The sequence below is a fragment of the Carassius auratus genome, chromosome 22 (genome assembly GCF_003368295.1).
Source record: "Carassius auratus strain Wakin chromosome 22, ASM336829v1, whole genome shotgun sequence".
In the NCBI taxonomy this organism is placed as follows: Eukaryota; Metazoa; Chordata; class Actinopteri; order Cypriniformes; family Cyprinidae; genus Carassius; species Carassius auratus.
The window spans coordinates 5,402,459-5,423,670 of NC_039264.1; the positions used below are offsets into that span (position 1 = coordinate 5,402,459).

A 21,212-nucleotide genomic window follows, 5' to 3' on the forward strand; every position below is an offset into this window, starting at 1 on the left:
TCCATGTTGTCCAGTTCTGTTAACAGTTCTTTAGTTGATGGAAATGTAAAATTATACTAAAACACAAAAGTTGTTTTCTGTTCTTGTCATGGCTAAAGAAATCTAATGCAAGCGTGCATTCTAGAATAACTCAATAATGTAAATAAATCCAGAAGAATTATTATTCCTATCTCTGAAGTTAAACATGAACGATCTCCTGATGTCCACCGTAAACCTTAATGAAATAACAATGAGACATTTGTAAAATTATGAACGATATTTATTATACCTTCATAGATAAATAGAACAGCCTATTATCTGCTGACTGCACTATCAGGCAATGATTGTAGTAAAAAAAAAAAAAAAGGATCGAAGAGTACTAATGAATCTGTTGATTATTATGATAACACTGATAAGAATATTTTATCATTCTTTAACATGACCTTTACATATCGGTGTTCTTGTTTGTGCTTTGATATGAAGTTCGCGTAATTAACGGATACATCTCGGAAAGTACAGAATTCAAATAAACAGTAAGCCGTTAAATGCACAGTTCAGTTTTCTTTGACAGAATGGAAATAAAGACAGAAGAATAAGTGTCTCACACAAACAAACACACATAAGTACGTACAACTACAACAGTTTGCAGTTATGACTGGTGTGCTGTACGGGTGTTCGGTCTGGTCCACCCAGTAATACAAACTCTTTGGTTTGTTGCATTCCTGATCCTGGAAACACTCTCGTTCAGAAACAGACCAGCAACACCATGCAACTGATGAAAAACACATCACACACATTCATGTCCAGTCACACTTTCATGCACACATAAACAATCATGTATTCACATGTAAGCTAGGGCTGGGTTTTGATACAAATTTCATGATTTGATTCAATTCTCATTCACAGAGCTTTCGATTTGTTTCGATTACCAATTCGATACTGATTCTTTTGAATATATTATAAGGTACAGTACATGCCAAATGTTCTCAAGGAAAGAAAAGTCAATTTGTACTATATTACTACAATGTTGAAAGTTAAAATTGATTGATTTGTTAAAATGAAACTTTTTTAAAATAGATTAAAATAATATTTCTACTTCAAATTTTTTTTTTTTTTAATAAAGCCTAAACATAGTGGTGGATGTCATTCAAATTTGATGGATTTATTCGCACATAAATTAAACATCGAAGAACAGTAAAATTTATAATGAAGGTGTTATTTGGTGCATATATTTAGAAAAAAATGCTCCTCTCTACAGTTTATTTTTCTCTCTGATTAATATGTTTATGGTCACCAAAACGGAAATTATTGTTTGAATACTATAATACAATAGAGAGAATTTGAAATCTGAGACTTTGTTTCATATTAAAAGTACCAACGCACAAAGCTTATAGTGCATGAACACAACGACCAATCAGATGTGTTTAAGAATCTGCTCAACAGTGCTCAAATGTTAGTGGGAAATGGACGTTTTTTTAATTTACCACTGATATCGTGGTTGGTACTGTGGACAACATTAAGTGGTTTTAAAAACCAGATGCATTTACTCTTGTTTAGCTTTGTCTGGAATGTGGCCCAAACCACCTCCTCTGGTTTGAGTAATCAGATTTAAATCCATCTTGAAAGCGTTTCAGAGGGCAATTACTCCTAGTCTTTTCAAGAAAATTTTGTGACCAGGTGTAAACAGGCCATGAATGTCACAAAATATCAAATAAAGTGACAAAATGTTTAACAAAAAGTTGCAGTAGTGTTATAAATGAAAAACAGATCTCATAGATCCAATAAAAACTCCAAAACAACCCTGCAGCATTTTTGATGTGCAATCTAATGCAACTTCCCATTCACATTAATGGTTTGTCGGGTATGCTAATTATACAACAGACTAATCCTAAATCTTTTTGGCATTTTTAGATATGAATTTATACATGGTTTAGTTTCAGTTTGAATCCTTGTAAACAGGTTCTCACAAGGTGCTTTTGTCAGCTTCTTGTTCTTCTGTAGTCACTAAGAAACTTCATCCCCAAAAGAACAGCAAAACCTGTGCACGCACGCTTATACACACAAAAAACTAACTTTACACCATCTCCCAACACTAGTATATAATTGAGGCAAACTTGGCGAGATTAATAATGAAATCTAAAAACTAAACTAAAAACATGCACAGAACAACCAGCATGCATTTACAAGATGAGACCTGTAACACAATGCCATATGATGGGACGTGAACCCTCCAGCGCCCCGAAACCCCCTTTGATGCTTGTAATGGTCACCTTTGTCCGGGAAGTTACATTCACGTGATATACACTGAGGCTGAATAGAACAAACGGATGGGACGAATGAGGCTACATACAATGAATAAGCGCTATATTTATCTACTGACCTACGTAAGCCACTGATCTTAAGACAGTTTAAAGCCATCACTATGTACATAAAAGGCATCAGGGTCCAGCTGCGGAAAGCTATTCGATGTCCAAGTCACGTAATTTCCAAGGCTTCAAGGAATTTCGTTTTTGAGGCAGTATTTCCTTGAAATATTCAATAAAACATCAAAAGTTTTCCCATGGAACGTGTCAATACCATTCCTCCGACGTCTGGATATATCTCAGGATATGGTGGTTTTCCGGTGTGTGGCAGATCCAGAAGGTTGTTCGGTAATGTCCGGTTATGAATGGGGTCCGTACTGATGTGGTCAGCTTTGGTTGTTCTCTGTCAGACGGGCTGCTCTTTGCTTTACGCTCAACAGGTGAAGTCTTCAAAGTTGCCCTGGCCGGGATGGTGAGGTAGCATGTTGGCGGGATAGGTCGATGGGGTACGGAGGTTTTCACAGGGAGCCTGAGAGGAGAGATGGACAATCAGAAACTGCACGGCGGAAAATGAATACTGCCTACAATTAGCCAAAAAGTAGCATGCCAAACATCATGAATCAATATTTTTTTCAAACAAAATTTTGTGCAATTTTGTGTAAAAATGATTGAACGTTTTTCAGTCTAATAAAATAATAACTCGATGATGCTACTAAAAAAGGACAGCTGATATAACTACCATTTCTGGCAATAGAAGGTCAAGTTGAACATATTGCATTGTGGGATACAGCATCTCATGCAGCATTCTTTGCTGTATTGGCATATAATATAGTTGGTCTTCCAGTTAAAACTTTAAAACAGACTTAGTATGAGTATTGTGACAGTATACTATTCTGAATGCAGTGTTTCTTGTCTGTAAGAATGAGTTTATCAGCCAGCACAGATACTGGTGTGATAGTTACTGACGTGACGCTTCACATCGTCCAGGCTGAGAACGGCTCCTCGTTCGTTGTTGTTGCTGCGCTGGTGTTTCTTCTTGGCGCAGTGGCACAGTTTGTACTTGATCACCTTTGAAGAAAGAAAACATACCCACGCATGAAACCTGCTGCTCAGTTCAAACTATGGATGGTCATGGTTTTAATCGAGGAAATTGTATTTTGAAATGCATCCTATGCATCAGAAAAAGGAAAAGGATGCATTTCAAATGCATTTGATGGTGGATTAGTCTCTAAGAAATTCAAATGTGATAACACAAAGATACCCAAAGAAAACACCCATTGTGAGATTAGACATGCAGACATGGATGAACTGAAATCTATGGGGTTTGTTGAAGTCCTATTTGCATCTTGGCTCCCAAGTGAAGCCGACATTCAGAACATTTCCAGGAACTCTACATTGTCTTCTGTTCCCAAACGCTGTTTTACCAGAGATTGACAGAAACGATATGAAGTTCTAGATCTGAACTCGTAACTTGGGCATTTCCCCCAATTCCCGTGTGGGCATTCTGACACACAAAACAACATGATGGATGGATGATGTATTGTTTGTTATTGGCTCTCGGCTGTCATGTACCAGAAGTCAGTTTAAACCAGCCAGATTACGCAAACACGACTCCTGGAACTGACAGTGTTCGTGTCTCATTTCCTGCAAATGACTCCAGCTTCCACCTGCCATATCAGACAGCCTGTCTTCCATCTGTGTCCTAATGTCACGGGCGCTGAGTCAGAACCAGACTCCAGAGACTTTTCACGTGGAAAGTCAATTGAACCAAATTGGTGCATGGCAAGATTTAGTTATATTTTCCAAAGGAATTGGTTTGGGTATAGAACCCCAAAAATGAAAGCATTATTTTGGAAAGATAAATCACTAAAAATGGCTAAATAAACTGTTGGGACATGTTGGCTTGCCCAGGCTTTGGTCCCTACCTTCAAGTTCTCCTACAAGGTTTGTACATACACATTTGAATATCAAGTTTACTACATAATGTGTGACTTTGGTCAGAATAAAACAAGCATACTGGATGGTTTCATATTCTCTCTCTCTCTCTCTCTCTCTGAAAAAGGCCACAAAACATACCAATTCTCCACTGGGAATGATGAGATTGTGCTGTGTTCAACTCATGCATGCAATCATTTTGACAAGGATGCAGAAACTCATTTCATAAGCCAGCATGAACATTCTGCTAAACATCTTCTTTTGCATTCTACAAAAAACTTAAACGTCATACAGGTTTTGAAATGACATATGGGTCAGTTATAACTGATTTTTCATTCTTGGGTGAACTATCCCTTTCACATTTCATTGTCTTTTCTTTTTATCTTTCAGTAGAAATACTTTGAACGCTAGTTTCGAATGCTTTTGTTTTCCAAAGACTCGTGTGAGTCTGTAGAGCAGAGGTGCAAGTCAGCACTTCCTGTGAAAGATCATGTGATCTGTTATCAATCACCACCATACAGAGATAGCCAAGGAGCATCCGAGAGAACAGACTAGAAAAATAGCTCTCCTGGCATCGCTCCCCTATTTTTAAAGTCATGTGTTTTAATGCATGGTAGGATTGGGTGTTTGGCAATATAACATTAAGCAAAATCTCGATTATTGTGGGGATTTATGACATTTTCTATATTTACAACATTTTCAATCATATGTGGTCAAAAACAAAGATATAAACTGAAAATCATCAAAAAAAGGGAATAATACTGCAATACTCTCTACACCAAAGTGCGTAATACTTCTGCAGATGAGGCCAATTGTTATCACTCATATTCATCATAAGATCTGAGGACAATATTCTTAGCAGAAGTTATGTTGATTATGATGCTAATGACAGTGTGTGTGCATGCATACCGAAATTATTTCTTCATAATGCCTGAAGCACTGCATCTGCCAACAACTCTGAGTCCTCGGCTTGCTTTGAATAAGACTCTAGTAGTTTGCCTCTGCCTGCTGGATTGCCTATTATCACATCCGATGACAATTTTCCCAATCATAAGACAATTCCACCCTTCGCCTTCAGGTATTGATATCTTGAAAGCAATCACATCCTGAGCCAAGGCTTGAAAAGTAATAATATATTTACAGTCTATTCAGAAGCGGAGCGTGGCGAAGCGTCCCATGTGGAAGAAAACTCCAACGTGAAGAGAGCACAGACTTCGTGAAGGTCATGCCAAACACAATTACGGGGGAAAGGAGGAATGTGGGCTATTTTGAGTGATAGAAACGTCCACTGCTGCTGAGTTTCAAGCCAATTATCCCTGAAGTGTCTTTAATACATTGAGAAAAGACTGAATAACAAGGGCAGGTTTGGATTTGAATTATGGAGGTTTTACCTCGTACAAGTAGTCAAAGAGCTCCAGGATGGTTAAGATACTGGCCCCGATGAACAGCCCCATCTGTCCGCCAATGTCACCTGAAATAGTTGATCTCAGTTATCAGCCACATGAACAAACAAGCAAGCAAGCAAGCTTTGCAAAATTCCGTGCATAAATGCATTGTAAAGCTGCAAGCTGCTGAGTCACTTTTCTTTTCAATATCTTTATGGTCTTTGTGTCTCAGTTTAAAGTCACTTTAAGTGAAACACTTTGGCTTTTTTTGGAAAAGCTATTAATGTAGTGTCTACAGTTAAAGAGCACCTGGAAATATCAAAGGATAAAATCATTTCAAGACTTGTGAATTCATCTCTGAAAATATGAGCGCTCACCTAGGAGTCCAGCTATCTCGTAGGCTTTCTTCTGCTCTATGGTCTCGTAGTTCAGGGCCTCGAAGAAGATGTCCAGCACCAGGATGTTTTCTCTGAAGAGCAGAACAGAAGGGGAAGGTGAGGACACCCCGAGTGCGTTTACTTCCACAAGCCTCCCCATCTTTTGCGCCGTCCGCCAAGCATCGATCCACAATCTCTGCCAATTTCACAGCATTTTAGTCTCTAATCTTCCAGTGCTGTAAGCAGATGGTTGGAGTCGATCCAGCAGAGTCCTCAGGCCATTTTAGACACAGCTGGAGTTGATTCTGAGCGTATCTGTTACGTTTTTCTTATCAAGTAGTGGCACTTTACACTTTATATCATAGGGCTATAATTTACTCAACTTCTTAAAATAAATGAGTTTATATTAAGAACTTTCCTACACATTCTACACATGGTGTGAAAGTTTAATATTTTTTGGTCCCCTCTGAACACATATTAAATGTTTAATTAAGCTACAGGCGACAGCTTGAGCTATTTTATTAATTATGTTTGCCAAAGCCACTTAGAAGCCAAAAACAGTAAAGAGGTTAGCCTTAATGGTTCCTTCGCTGCAGGTTTATCGAAGAATGGTGATGGGGCACTACTTTAAAACCAAGAATAAAATAAAAACACCATCTTTCTCCTTTGAAACTTAGACATTACCTCATCTGGGTTTAAAACATAAGTATCTCTGCTTTAGATGAATACATAACCCTGTTACTGTCAAAGATGAGGGTTGGGGTTAGTAGATGATGGCAGATTTAAGAATAAATACGATTAATTTCCTAAATATAAGAGAGCATGGCAGAGATCTGATTTTGGGCCTTTGCACCGGATAGTCATCAATATCTTTGTGAACAAGCAGAAAGCTAAACAGAGGCATTCATCCGTTGCATTCAGAAGATTAAATTCTCTCATGTTCTCCAGTAACTTCTCTTTTCCTGTCCTGAATGTAAAATACCACAAATCATTTACAATTGTTCCACTTGACTTCTCTTTTCATTTTCCCAATGCAAAATCCTGCAAATAATAGTTCTTCTCCATTTAGTTCATGCAAATATAAGAAAATGCTTTCAGGAAATTTTGGTTGTGCTTTTAGGCTGCCGCTATAATTTCACAAATTAAAGTTCAGGTCAACATGGAACGGCACAACCCAATTCGACTGAAGTAATAGTTAACACCTCTGCTGAAAAGAAGATTCATTTTATTTTAATAAAGTTAGGATATTCTGATCATATTTTTTGTTCCAAGCACATATTACCAATTCCAAACCACATCAATCTTAATAACTACTATTCATTTTCCATTTAATCCTTTATAAGTGATATATAATTGTCCATAAATGCTGGAAGTGAAAAGAAAATCCTTATATTCAGGTGTGGAGAATCATTAGGCAGATTTTCTTTTTCAGATAAAATGAGCCAAAAACGAGATTTCACTTGGTTCCCGATGGTTTCACTCCTAATTCTTCACCTTAATTCTTATGCAGTTAACGTGTCTTTTCTTCTCTAACTGACTGTGCTGATCAATAAGCATTTCGCTGTCCAATGGCCATGCCTTAACGTTGTAAATTCTAGTATTGTTTAGTATTGCAGTCTTCTCTTGGGCATTTAATCATTTTTAAGAATTCTCTTTATCTGTCAAAGAAAACCTGCCTATTAATTATGCACACCTGTATCCTACTTCCAGCTTTCATTTACAAAAGCAAATAGATTAAAACATGCTGACTTTAATATTTACCTCTAATTATGTAAATGAACACCCAAGCTAGTGTAAGTGCCTGTAGAATACCCAGCAAACTAAGAACAGCTACTTTGTTTTGACCTCCCTCTGTAAACTTAATCAGGATGCATGTTGTTCCAGATGGCTGCGGATGTGGAGACATTTCCTGACATTTCCTAGCCTGTTTGTCAAAGCTGTGATGTGTTACATGTCTGCCGTGCTGCTGTCTGGTCTTTAAGCGGTTTAGATGATTGGCTGTCTGGATCTTGCACGAGGGAAGATAAAGATCCTGGTTAATTACTGATGAGGCACTCAACAGCTGCCAATCTGGACAATTAAACAAGTATAGGGCATAACAAACAACCTTAAATGACAGTTCTTCAGATTAGAAAACACAATTTTTAGATTCACTGAGGTTTATGTTTCAAAACATGACCTCAAAAAAAAAATGCATTTGCCAGCTGCATGAAACATCCTTTGAAAATAAATAATTTTCTCAATTATTTAAGGTGTCTGCACACACTTCAACTTGTTAAGATTCAGTTGCACAGTGTCAGATTAGCAACGGTGTTCAGTGTCTTGGTTTACAGAGATCTCTGATTTAGAGAGATATCGAAACGCATACGTGACAGAATTATAAATCAACAAAACTCAAGACGACAACATTTAAGTGAAACTCACGCAATGTACTGCTCGGTCTTGTTGAACTTCTTGGCCAGGTATTTAGCGGAGGCTTTGCTGGGGATCTTGACGAAGGACAGCTCTTTGCCGTAGCGCGTCATGTTGCAGGGCGTGTCGCAAACGCAGTAGTCATTGTCTCTTTCCACCAGGAAATCTAGAGCCAGAGAAAAAAAGGCGGAATATTTCTCTTAATCTAATAAATCCTGGCTGGAGAACAACGGGACAGATGAAGAAGTATAAAAGGCCTGGGGAAGTGGGTGGTGAGGTTAGAAGGGGTCATAAATCGTGCCGTCCCATCATGGCCTCAGGGTCAGACATCAGTAATGAGGAGCGGATGGGTTCAGTGAGGAGAACTGGCCTCTAGACTGAAACCAATTTCTCACCTAGAGCCGGATCTGCACATTCCTTATACTGCTCCGGAGTGCAATATGGAGCATCTCCTAAAGACAGAGAGAAACAGCCTATATAAGCAAAGATGACTCCCAGAGACATCTACAGCACAGGGCAATTTATATATATATATATATATATATATATATATATATATATATATATATATATAATAGCATAAATTAGGTAGTACAGTTCATTTTTGCCATAGAAATGTCACGGTGCAAAAACATACAATGTAAAAAATTACAAATCATAATGCCCAAAATACGTTTTATAATCTTCAAGCAATATTTATTTATTTACACACTACTAGTCAAAATTGTTCTGGACCGTAAGACTTTTTATATGTATGGTTTATATATATTTTTGGTTTGTTTTTTTTTTTCTTTTCTGCTTACCAAGCCTGCAATTTCTTTTAAATCAAAAATACAGCAAAAGCAATAATGTTTAAAATATTTTTACTATATAAAATAACTGCTTTCTATTTAAAAAAAAATTAAGATGTAATTTTAATCAATTTATTCAATTACATTTTCAGCATTATATAACTCCAGTCTTCAGTTACATCATCCTTCAGAAATCATTCTAATATGCAAGAAACACTTGTTTTTATTATTATTAATATCATCTATATTCACAAACAGTTGATATAAAAAGCTTTTGTATCATCACACACTAAAAGCTTGGAGTCAGTACATTAAAATCATTATATATGTTTTATTAAATAATGAAATGATAGAAATCAATACTTTTTTTAGTTATCAAGGATGCATTACATTGATCAAAAGTGATGAAGTCATTTATAATGTTACAAAAGATTTATATTTCAGATAAACGCTGTTCTTCTCAATTGTCTATTCATCAAAGAAACCTAAAAAAATATATATGTATTTAGCTGTTTAGGATCATGTGACTGGAGTAATGACGCTTAAATTCATCTTTGAAATCACCGGAATAAATTACATTCTAAAATATATTCAAACAAAAGCAGTTATTTTACATTTATTTTCATTTATGCTAAAGTCAATAAAAATAGGCAAAAGAGGATTCTGTGACTTTATTACAGTAATGAGAATCTAATGAGAAACATCATTAAGAATAATGCGGATTACAAACAAACCCTAAGGTGAAATGCCCACAATCATTAAAGTGATGAGAAATCTGCTTAATTGTGATGCAAATAATAGTTACTATACAAAACAGGCTCTATTATCTTCATGCATAATGCATTTTCTTATGATCTGCTTTTGTTTTTGGGGTGGAACAAGAGCTGGGTGTATTTCTGTGCGAGTTACCCTCTAAGAAAAGAGGAGTGAGGATAAAGAACAAAAGATGTGCGGTGGAGAGACAAGAACACAATGTTCTAGCTAAAGGTGAAATGAAATAGCCCCTGCCTGTCTGTTAATTAAAACGTGTCGCAGTCCATCACGCTGTTGTTATCAGCGCTGAACATCTCAAAAATCTGATTTCCTCTCTTAATTACTTGTATCTCTTCAGGTCTTGAAGTTTCCTCTAATAGCTCAAGGACTCTTGCAGTGAGAGAACGAGCGCATACAATCAACGAGACACTGAATGGAGAAACATGTCTAGACCGCGAAAGCCAGCGATACTCTAATATTAGAAAGCTTTTGTAATAAAGATGTAGTTTGCTTATCAACACGGCTCTGTTCAAATCAATAAAAGTGGTTACAATGAGATATAATGAAGAAACGATGCTGTCTGTGATGTTCCTGATGGTCACGATGTTGTTTTCATGCAGTGCAGACGGTTGTGTTGATCATAACCAGAGCGTTCAGTTTTGTCTCGGAGTAGATGATAGTGTAGCCGATCCAAAGTCTTTCCAGATGATCAGAGGGCCGTATTTCAAACGGACGTACACAACTCAGCGGGGGGCGCTGGATCCAAACAGGGCTGCGTCAAATTATGCCTTTCTACTCGCTCAGGTTAAAATCCTCTTACTTTCACTAAGCCGAAAACGAGCAACTAAAACGCAAGAGAGACAACATGCCGAACAGATTTTAGGGCTTTAAAATGATCACAGGTTTGAAAAGCAACAGCTTGAAAGCGTTGCATTCTGAAAAGGAATAAACAAACCACAATGAGCAAATAATTTGTTCATTTATTAAATAACTGAAAATGTTTAGGTGTTGTTGGTGCCAATAGCCTCTTGGTTAGTTCGTCAATGTATAGTACAACTGTGCTCTGTGACCTGAGTTTGAATCCCACCTCAGGGTCCTTTTCTGATCCATTCCAATAAATCCTGTCATCTCTACACTGTCCTCTTAAAATAAAAGGCACAAAAAGCTCATAAATATATGTTTCATTGCAAATTAGGCTATAGAATAAAACCCCAAACTATGCACTACAGGAGAAATATTGCTGCTCTGTCTGTTGGTGTTCAGAAGAGAACATTGCAGACATCATATAACTGGTTCTGTTGATACATTAATGCATGTGTGAGTGTGTGTGTGTGTGTGTGTGTGTTTACCGGGCATGTGCACCATGCGGCAGTTGCAGTTCTCCACCAGATATCTGGTCTCGCAGTCGATGCGGCAGGCCGTGATGCTGTATGTGCTGAAGAAATCAGAGTCCATGGGGGTTGCCTTACAGTCGCCCCATGGAGGAGGGAGATACGTCAGCTACAAGAGAAAAAGAAATACCAATAGTATCGTGTTGAATCACTTAGGTGAATTCATTGCAAATATAATTATTTCAAACAGATTGCAAAAACAGCTCCTGGCATGGAGTGTATAGGAGACACAAATCACAATGGCTTCCGACAGAGTTTGACATTAACGTGTAAGTGTGGTCTCAAATAAAGAATAAAGACAAAAATACGCCACAGTGTGTTGAAAAGACCGGGAGACCTGGTTTCGCGTGACTTCTAGTCGTCTTTTATTTGCTGGAGCAAATCAAAAACAACATGGCTTGGGAAACGACATGTTTGGATAATGTGTTCTTCTGGCGCTCCAAATAAATTAATGTGTGTGGAAAAACCCTCTTCCTTCTACCGCGCGCTCTCTGTTCTCTGTGGTGCTTCCTCTAGCAACAATAACTGCAGGTATTTCAAGCGCAAAATAGTATAATACATGCTTTCTTGGGGGCTGAATACCATAGGGCAAATACCAGTCATTTGGCGAGCGCAATATTGTTAGTCTTGTTGCTTGGTTCATTTTAATACTCTCCTTCCATGAATTCTGTGTCCGAAAGGGAAACTCTTACAAATGCAAATTCAAAAAGTCAACTGTGTCCATGCCTTTTCAGCGCTAATTCATCACTGCACGATTTTGATGAAACCTGACAGTAATATTTTAACGCCAAAAGCTGTTAGTAAAACTGGCCCTTAATCTAATAAGCCGAGTTGTTTAGAATACATGCAATGCTGCAGTCAACCAAACTAAATATCTTTAAAAGACTGCATAATGTTTCTGCATCCAATTTGCAACAGAATGCTATTTGGCACATCGCTAGGTTTTGGACAACGCTATAATCCCTTGAAGACACCTCACTATCAGCTTGAGAAATGCACACACACATGTACACCATAAACAAATGCAAAATATGCACTAAAAATACACACACGAGCTAGAAACACAAAAGCTAAGGCAAGCTAATGCTTTACGCAACCGAAATCCACTATCTACAAATGTCCATCGTGGAACCTTAGAGGAACGTTTCAGGTTCAAAACACTGCAAGCTTTACCGACAGCATCTGACACGTTGACTTTGCCCTGAAAACTAGCGAGCTGGCAACCTGAAGGCTTTTTAAACGGGTCCTTGCTGATAAAACTGTCCTGAAAGGCGGGCGGCATTATTACGCTGCCTCCTAAGATACCTTGTTTTGGCATGTACCCAATCCCAGAATGCACTGCAACCAGCTCAGTAGGGAAAATAGTCATTAAAAAGAGTTCAGCCTAATTAAAAATAGCAATTTCTGCCTAAAATCGGAGCACGGTCCTTGTTTTTTCCGCTTGTTAGGCTATTGCCTTTTTAGCTTGGCAGCATGCTAATGTCAAACTCTGGACTGTGCGGCATTACTAATACTCCTTTCCACAAGTGCTAATGCAGCATTAATTACGTGAGGCGGATGTCAGTGACTAATGAATCTGGCATATTCCATAGAAAGCCTCATTTACTCAAAGTTGTGTTTGCGTTTTAAAAGAACAGCGACTTCACTTTAAGAAAACAGCATTGCTCTGTGAACGTAGAGCATTATTGATAGGGGGATAAATAATTAATACCTACTGGAATGGTATTATGACTTGTTGTCACATACAAACATTATTATATCTTCCACACTAGTAGTAAATACAGTTGTCAATCTGGAAAGCTTACTGTGTGTGAACCATGCTGAGAGCGCAGACAGAGATGGATGCTAATCATGTAAAAGCCAGTGACATTGAATCTCGGGGATGCACCTAGAGACTGGGGCTTGATCTTTGTGTAAGAGGAAAATAAATGAGGGGAAATGTTACTGAAATCAATCCACTGCACATGGGAGATGCACTGACCTCCAATTACACGAGCAGAGAGCCGTCTGTGCATATCAACCAGCTTTCTGTCTGTCTTCATCCACTCAGATCATCTCTTTGACTCTTATTTATCGATCACACACACACCTTGATTTCGCTTGTTTCTTTCTCTGACAGAACGAAGCTGCTGTTTTTATTTCATGATGCGGCCTTCGTGGAAATTAAACATGGATTCGGAGAATCCTATAAATAAATAATTTTCATTCCAGACAGCAGGGTCGACCCCCGTGCCGGCCGTTCGCTCTCATTTAAAAACCAAATCATGTTTGTGGTTGTGGGAGACCAAGTTTCTTCTTGGGCGAATCCACAGCATATCTCAGCCCGAGATCAAACAAAAACCAGGAAATTATATTTCGAGTAGGGAAAATGAAGTCGAATTTATAAACGAAGACTTTTCTGAATAGTGAAAATGAAGCCTATTTTGTGACAAAGAGACTTTACTTTTTTTTGACATTGTTCAATACTATTAAGCAGATTTTCACCACACGTTCTCAATGCTTAAGTGTGAAAGTCCATTTATTCCCAATGATTTACGATTTAAATATTAAAGGCAGTTACTTCTACCATGACAAATGAATATTATATATATGAACCCTCTTTTGTGAAGAACTACTTTCTGGCACGGATTCAGATCTCAGTTTGACAGTTTTAACAGCGGAGCCCAAGCCTCCGTTAATAATTTGAAAACGTCACTTTAGAATCAGTGACGAAGGAACATTGAGTCGCTTCAATGCAATCTTATTGTATTTCTGCATTAAAAGCTCACTGTATTGTGTAGAGTTTTATGAGAGAGTCTTATTACATGCATAACAGCATTCATTCTTCAGCTCAATCTCATATTCACAATAAAACATTCGTTTGAATGTCCACTGAGGAAAGCGTTATCTGTCAATACGATTTTGTCATCCTTTCATCAGTTAAGGGTGATTTCCGATGACAATGCATTTGTTAACTTTGTCTTAGAGGGTGTTGTTCAAAGTAAAAATAACTTCCTTGTTTCAATCTCTTTCAATATAAAAGGGATTCTACTGATTCACTCATAAAAACAGAATGGCAGAATAATGTAATTAAAATCACCATTACTTTCACACCTCAATACTAAATACTATGATTAAATACTACAATTATTATAATACTGCTAAAAATTATTTCTTAAATAATAATATTTCATAAACAACAACAGCTATCATAAAAGTTGCTAGGCCAAGTAAAGGCAGCATTAATGTTACATTAAATATAATGTGATGTGATTTTGCCCTCAAGCCAAAACTCTTTGCTTTGCAACAAATAATATATTTATGAGACCAAAGACTGGCCGTTAGATTTACCCAAAACAAATTATATCTGATGTTTAATCAGTATAGAGATTTATGTTACTACTACAATCATCACACTCTTATCAGCCAATCAGATTCAAGGACCTGAAAGAACTGTTAAATAAATTACATGTATAGAAAATGTGATTTTTCTGCATTCCACTGAAGAAAATTCATGTTGAAAATGTGCATCAAAATAATGTTACAGTATCAGTCAGAACATTCAGACATGTAGTCGTGTTACTCCACATTAAAGCATTCGAAACAATCAAAACCTAGCACTTAGCCTAGCCAACAGACTGACACAATGGCAGTCTTGTACATTTTGAGATGAGTCCAGCACCAAAGAAATTGACTAAAAAGAACAATGATTTGGTACCCGCTGTTCTTGGCAGGAGACGAACGTCTGGAAGCCTGGAGCCACTCCGAATCCCAGCTGATCGATGAAAGGAGGTTCATCCTGCGTGTGGATCTGGACTTTGATTCCCGCCTCGAAAGACGTCTCATCTGTGAGAGATAAGACGAGACGTGGAGACTGGGACATGTGCTTAATGCAGGAGTCTCAGAGGAACGGATGATATCAGAACACATGAGCTGTGCTTTCAGCTTATATCACAGTATCAACAGTCTCAAGCTGAACCCAAGAGTCTTTTCCAGTGACAAAGTAAAAAAAAAAGAGCATTACAGTGGATGAAGGAAAAATGTGCTTTCTTTACAATGAGTGAACATTGGTGCTTATTCACCAATTTCAAATTAGAGCCACTGTAATAACACATTTCTCAGCAAACACCACTAATTAAACCAAATTGATCCCAATTTGGAACCCAAAAACTGAAAATACTCAACTTAAAATGACTATGAGAATAAATCAATGCAATAATGCTACACACAAGTTCAACTTTAAAGAAGAGATGACTAAATATTAGTTTTTCAAATATAACCAAGTGCAAAATAAATTCAACAGTAAAAGTTTCTCCCCCATGATGATAAGATTTGAAGTAAATGTGAATCGTTTCATTGATAATTGTACACCTACTCAAATGCAAGCCTATACCATCACCATTTTCTTTCTTTTATGATATCTTCCTACTTGGCCCCCAAGTCTCAGATAGGAATTAATAATGTCCCACCTTGAATATGAATACAAATGGTGCATAACCATTCAAACAAGTAATGATTTGTGAATAATGCAACAAATGAGGTCAAGTTCAAACATTTGGTTCTTAACAAGAGACATCTGCAGACGTATTATACGCACAACAGGAAATCAACAATATTCAAAAGACAATATGAAAACAGAACAAACATGAACCAAACATTAAAACCGTGACACTGACAGGAAGCGAGATCTTCATATACTAGTCCCGAGGCGTTTCAAACAGCTTGACGTCTGTAAACAGGAATAATCCTCAGGTTTTGAGACGTGTCTCTACGGACAGCTGAGTAAACATCAGCGTCAGCGCAGATTATAGGCTGCGTTTGACACTACCCAATGACATTTAAATACTTCAAATCAGTATATTACGGTCTAAACCCTGGTCTTCTTCCTCAGCCCGCTGGATTTTCATGTAGTCCACAGAGCGGTCCAAATGTGACACTACTAATGACTATTGTTACAAATGCAGTTCCCAAGCACGTCCTCTATGAGCACACAGAGGCATTACGGATGTCTCCCACCTGCTTAATCACCATTTTCACTTTTAAAACATCTGCTTAATGATAATCAACACACAAACAGAACAACATGAGGGAAATGATTCAGTAAACTCAAAGATGCCAGTTCCGTGAATTGTGTATTAGCAGATCATCTAGGGCATCATCCAGCGCTCAGACTAACTGAAATAACCTTGGCTTATTTGGTAAACTTGTTTTACGACACAAGCCCCAGGTTTATCATTTAATCCTGACTAATCAGGCTTCTGGATTTTATACTAAACTCTTCTTTTTATTCTTATTTGCATTGATACAGAGATGAAATTCTGAGAACATGATGAAAATGTTGATTTATTTGCTTTTATACCTTTCTTTTAAAGTCTTGGATTTCATGTTCTACCACTTTGGTAAGTAATTCAGGTTAAGCGGGGATTTATAACCCAGGGTCAAATGCTAACACTAACCCTCTTTCAAAGGTGTGACACATGGGTTAAAGAGATGTTAACCCAGGGTTAAGCGCATTGTGGAAAGCCTAAGAGAGAAACAGTGCAGAGCTTCTGGAGGAGTCTGGCGTTGTCAAGACTTTGAGACAGCTGCTCTGTAATTACAGCAAAATCCAGTCAGCTGTGGAAGAGATTTGAGGGCCGCGCTCACCCGTGTAACCGGAGCGCTGCTCGGAGGATGTGATTAGATATCAGAGGCCTTCGAGAGCACCTGGCGGTTGGAGACATTTGAAGGAGCGTGAGCAGAGCTCCTCTGGAAATCACAGCATTATGAAAACAATCTCGGTAAATGTCGGGCGGCGACACAGGCAGGTGCGCAGGGTTTCCCATCAACCCCCTTCTCGCTTTTCAATTACGGAGGCAGAGAGAGGTTAAACTGGTCCCGCTGAGAGACAGAGGCGAGTTAGGTTCACTTTCTATCCTGGACACATCACATCACCTGTAATTGGGATGCAGCTGTGACGTGCGCTTGTGTATTTGTCGTTTTCTGATCGATGGGGGACATGGCCTGACGTCACCTTTCTGCATTTTGAGTGCTAAAAACAGATTGAACTTTAGCGGAAAGGTCACAGACGTTTTCTCCTCGCAGCATTGTGACCTTCTGCTGGCAAACATGACCAATGGCTGCCGTTGTTGTTTACTGCAGTGATGTGCTCGTTCAGTTTTTTTGGCTCGGTCTGATAAACTGTTGTGGTGAGTGTTGACCTGCTTTTTATGGTGGTCTACAGCTACGCTCCAAAACCAAGTGAGCTCCCCATTCAGCATTTTAATGGATCGCAGGCATAATTGTTGCCTTCTAAAATACCTAATTTTGGTGTATCATGGTTGCAATTCCAGAATAAACTACAATTAGACCAGAGAAAAAACATTCAATGTGGTGGATGAGTCAAGACAAGGGGTTTAATCTAATCTAAACATCTTATTAGCCTATATGTGTGCCAACATCAAATTGTATTAGAATTGATCTAGAGTTGAATTGAGCATTTCAAATCAGTTGCTATTTCAGTTAACATGCTACTAAAAAGTGTCTATGCCCTGTTTAACCTGTTGATTAATATTAGAGCCAGTCTTGAAAAACACAGAATAATCCTGAACTAAACCCTCATGATTACTGACATTTAGATGGGTTGGTTCATTGGTGGAATCCCAAGAGTTTCTGCTGGAATCATTTTAGTGTTGATTCATTTTAGGAATAAGGAGAGTAAAACTAGAGTAAAACTATCTGCTGGATCAGGATCTGAAAGAGATGTGTCATTCCTCAGGAGAGTGAAACGAATCCAGTTAAGTGCAATGCAAGTATCAGTTCTTTAGGAGAAATAAAAACGGACACAAAAGAACTGTTCTCATTCGGGCTGGTTAATAATGTGGGATCTCATCTAAAACTGAGAAGACACATGAGGTTACTCGGGTTAATGAGACGTACCAGTCTCACCCCACACGGGCAGATACTCGTCCTGCTGGATATCCAGCATCAGCTCCAGCCCATTTCCCATCCCTCCCTTCATGGTGATCAGCAGCGGCCGGCCATCCTGCCCAGAGTTAAAGGTGTAGCATTTTCCATAGCGTGTGAAGATCTGGAAAAAAAGAAAACAGAAAAACACTAAATGAAATGATTTTTTTTTTTTTTTTTTGTGGCTCAGTGGAAAAGCATTGCATTAGTGGTGCAAAAGGTTGTGGGTTTGATTCCCAGGAAACACGTTAGGTAAAAAAAAGTATATTCTGAATGCACTTTGGAAAAAAGCATCTGCTAAATACATAAAAATGTAAAAAAAAAAAAAGAAAATATTTTAGATGGCTTAAGCAGGCGATAAACATTTAAATAAGGCATGTTTAAAGCTTTTCTATTTATAACACTATGAATACATCAAGTGATTATCTACGAAATATATCCTTGTATAAACACCAGCATATTCCTTCAAGTTCAAAGGTCCTTGAACAGGACCGACCCAGGTGCGCTTCCGGCTGAAATCGAAGTCTTTCAAATCAGGTTTCGGGAAACGGTTTGATTCATTCTAGTGCATGACGTGATCTAGACTGGGGCAGGAGGGGCTCATCCAGCCGCTCTTAATTGAAACTGAACTAATGGATGTCTAATCAGATCACAGTCAGCAGGATATGGAGAGCACGGCGCCTCAGAAACACAACTGCTCCTCGCTGCAGGAGAGCCCGATTACCATCACGGACAAATGAGAGAAAAATTCAATGTAAAGGAAATGAAAAGGCCACATCTTTAGAGAGCCTGGTGACGTTAGAAAAATGACAGCGCGCTCTCCAGGGAATGAATACATGCAACATGTGTCTGGATACAGACAGCCATCTTTACCTCGTTCTCTTTGAGAGAGAAACCTTTCAAAGCCAATGAAGGAGGTGTCAGATATCAGATGGCGTGTGATGAAAGTCTGAAGACAGACAGACAGATGAATGGCTGATTCAGCCAATGCACATGCACTGATTCACAGATGGAGCGCTTGTATACACACACATCCTGGCAAAGACAGCAAGAAAATACAAATAAAAGAGATACAGATTCGCTTCTGAGACTGAGTTTCTAGACGTCCATTAGTCAACAACGTCCATTTTTTTAACACTGACGCATTTCAATGAATCACGCAGTAAAAGAATCAAGTCACAGGACATCGTTGTTTATTGCTAACCTAAACCACAATTTTGGGGCATTAACGAGTCGTTTGCGAAAAGGAAGCATCCGCTATATTGTTTTTAAAAGCTCTTGCCTCTTCCAGACAAACATAGTTAAAAGCCTCCGAATAATTGTTCCCTCATGCCATTACCAACAATAAGTGCTCCGGCGCTTCTTCTGCATCTGAACGGCTCCTGATGAGATAACAGCGTCTGAAGCGTTTAGCAAAGCGAAGCGAGGCTGTTGTCAAGACGAGAGAGTTGCTGCGGTAACTGTGGCAACACGGCGTCGTTGGCTAGGGCCGCGTTGACCTTGGGACACAAGCGAGTCGATGCTAGTACAGTCTTTCTGAGAAACTTCACAAAGACGTCTCCTCGCTGAGGCCATCGGTCCATTGAGCACAGATAACTGCGTGTTATTTTGAAAGAATGGGCCCTCCCGAGAACCTTTGTATGCTAACGGTGCTTTAGAAAGGATTTACAATAGCCGAAAGGCTTTACACGTCGGAAAATTAGCCAGGAACACACTGTACGTGTCTGACTGGAGTATTTTTACAGTTGTTTTGAGGACAGAAAGACGTGTGTTTATTTGTCTGAATTTATAAAAAGGTGTGCTTGTCTTGAACTACCTTGTGTTCGGGAGTTTTGAACAGATTGCTAACTCATAAATGAGAGACAAATGTCCAAACAACATGTCTAATAATGCATTGGAAAAGAGCACCAAGCTGTGTCAAAGCTGGGCCGCTGCGTGTCATCAGGCGTCTTATGTGAGCCTCTGCTGCTTTAATAGAGAGCTGTCTCCTCCGGGGCTGAAGACATCAATAATACATTATCATTTCTGCCCCTTTGTAACGGGACTTTATGAAAAATGAAACGCCTTTAAAACTTTGTGGCCGCTGAGGGGAGTTTGAAGAAGGAGCGAGGCGCTCTGATCTCCCAGGACGCTGTCAGACTCGGTTCAGAGACGGGACAGGAATCACAGGGGAGGAGCGGACGACTTACAGCCTTATTCAGTGACCACTTTGAAAATAAAACCAGACACCAGAAATGGTCACATCTGATTAAGAACGAGATAAATATTATGCACACAGCATTAAATTAAAAATATGCATTCAGGGCTTAACTGATTTCCATATATGCCAACATCAATTGAGAATATCTATTAAATAGCATTTTATGATAATGAAAGTATTATTTGTGCAAATGCTATTGATATAAAGGAACAATGAATAATGTAATGTAATAATGTAGATTAAAGTTACTATTACACAGGTTTATATTAAACATTAGTATTTGAATGAATGAATAAAGATGACAAATGCTTCAATATATTTATTCTTCATTAATCGTTTTCTGTAATAGTGCATGCATTGTAATGTTTGCATACTGATCCTCTTTCGCATCTCCTTTCATTTGGACAGACACATACATCAAAGATAAGTTTTAAGGGATCAATTATTTGACTACAGGGTACTTTAAGGGAATGAGAACAGATGAGAAAGATATTAAAAGTGTATATCATCTTATTGGATCTGTGCATCTGGTCTTAAAGGGACAGCAGTCTATAAATACCTGCCGCTGTCACTAATGTTAACCGAACAACAAAACACAGCTTTGACAAAGATTAATCTAGATTTAATTTACACAGTAAACACTGGTGTAATTGTATTTGTAACATTGTTCTGTTGTATTCATCTATGCCTGCAATTTGTGTTTTTGTTCTTATTTTTATTGGCTGTTCACTTGTCTTTAATCATATTGTAACTTTCTTAGTG

At 38.3% G+C, this 21,212-nt stretch overlaps 1 protein-coding gene across 4 annotated transcripts in view; it reads right to left on the reverse strand.

Moving 5' to 3' along the window:
• Positions 1–241: 241 nt before the first annotated feature.
• The window catches only part of LOC113039475 (acid-sensing ion channel 1), a 147,083-nt gene continuing 126,112 nt past the window's right edge, over positions 242–21,212 (reverse strand). For 3 of the 4 annotated variants that reach the window (XM_026197366.1, XM_026197368.1, XM_026197365.1), the window contains 9 exons: positions 18,224–18,374; positions 15,024–15,151; positions 11,285–11,435; positions 8,787–8,843; positions 8,404–8,557; positions 5,980–6,071; positions 5,609–5,688; positions 3,249–3,350; positions 242–2,811 (listed from right to left, as the gene is read on the reverse strand). In XM_026197366.1, the coding sequence (XP_026053151.1) occupies positions 2,716–2,811; positions 3,249–3,350; positions 5,609–5,688; positions 5,980–6,071; positions 8,404–8,557; positions 8,787–8,843; positions 11,285–11,435; positions 15,024–15,151; positions 18,224–18,374 (1,011 nt within the window). In that variant the 3' untranslated portion in view covers positions 242–2,715. Of the gene's footprint in view, positions 2,812–3,244; positions 3,351–5,608; positions 5,689–5,979; positions 6,072–8,403; positions 8,558–8,786; positions 8,844–11,284; positions 11,436–15,023; positions 15,152–18,223; positions 18,375–21,212 lie in introns of all 4 variants that reach the window. The other variant, XM_026197367.1, reaches the window with a different exon arrangement.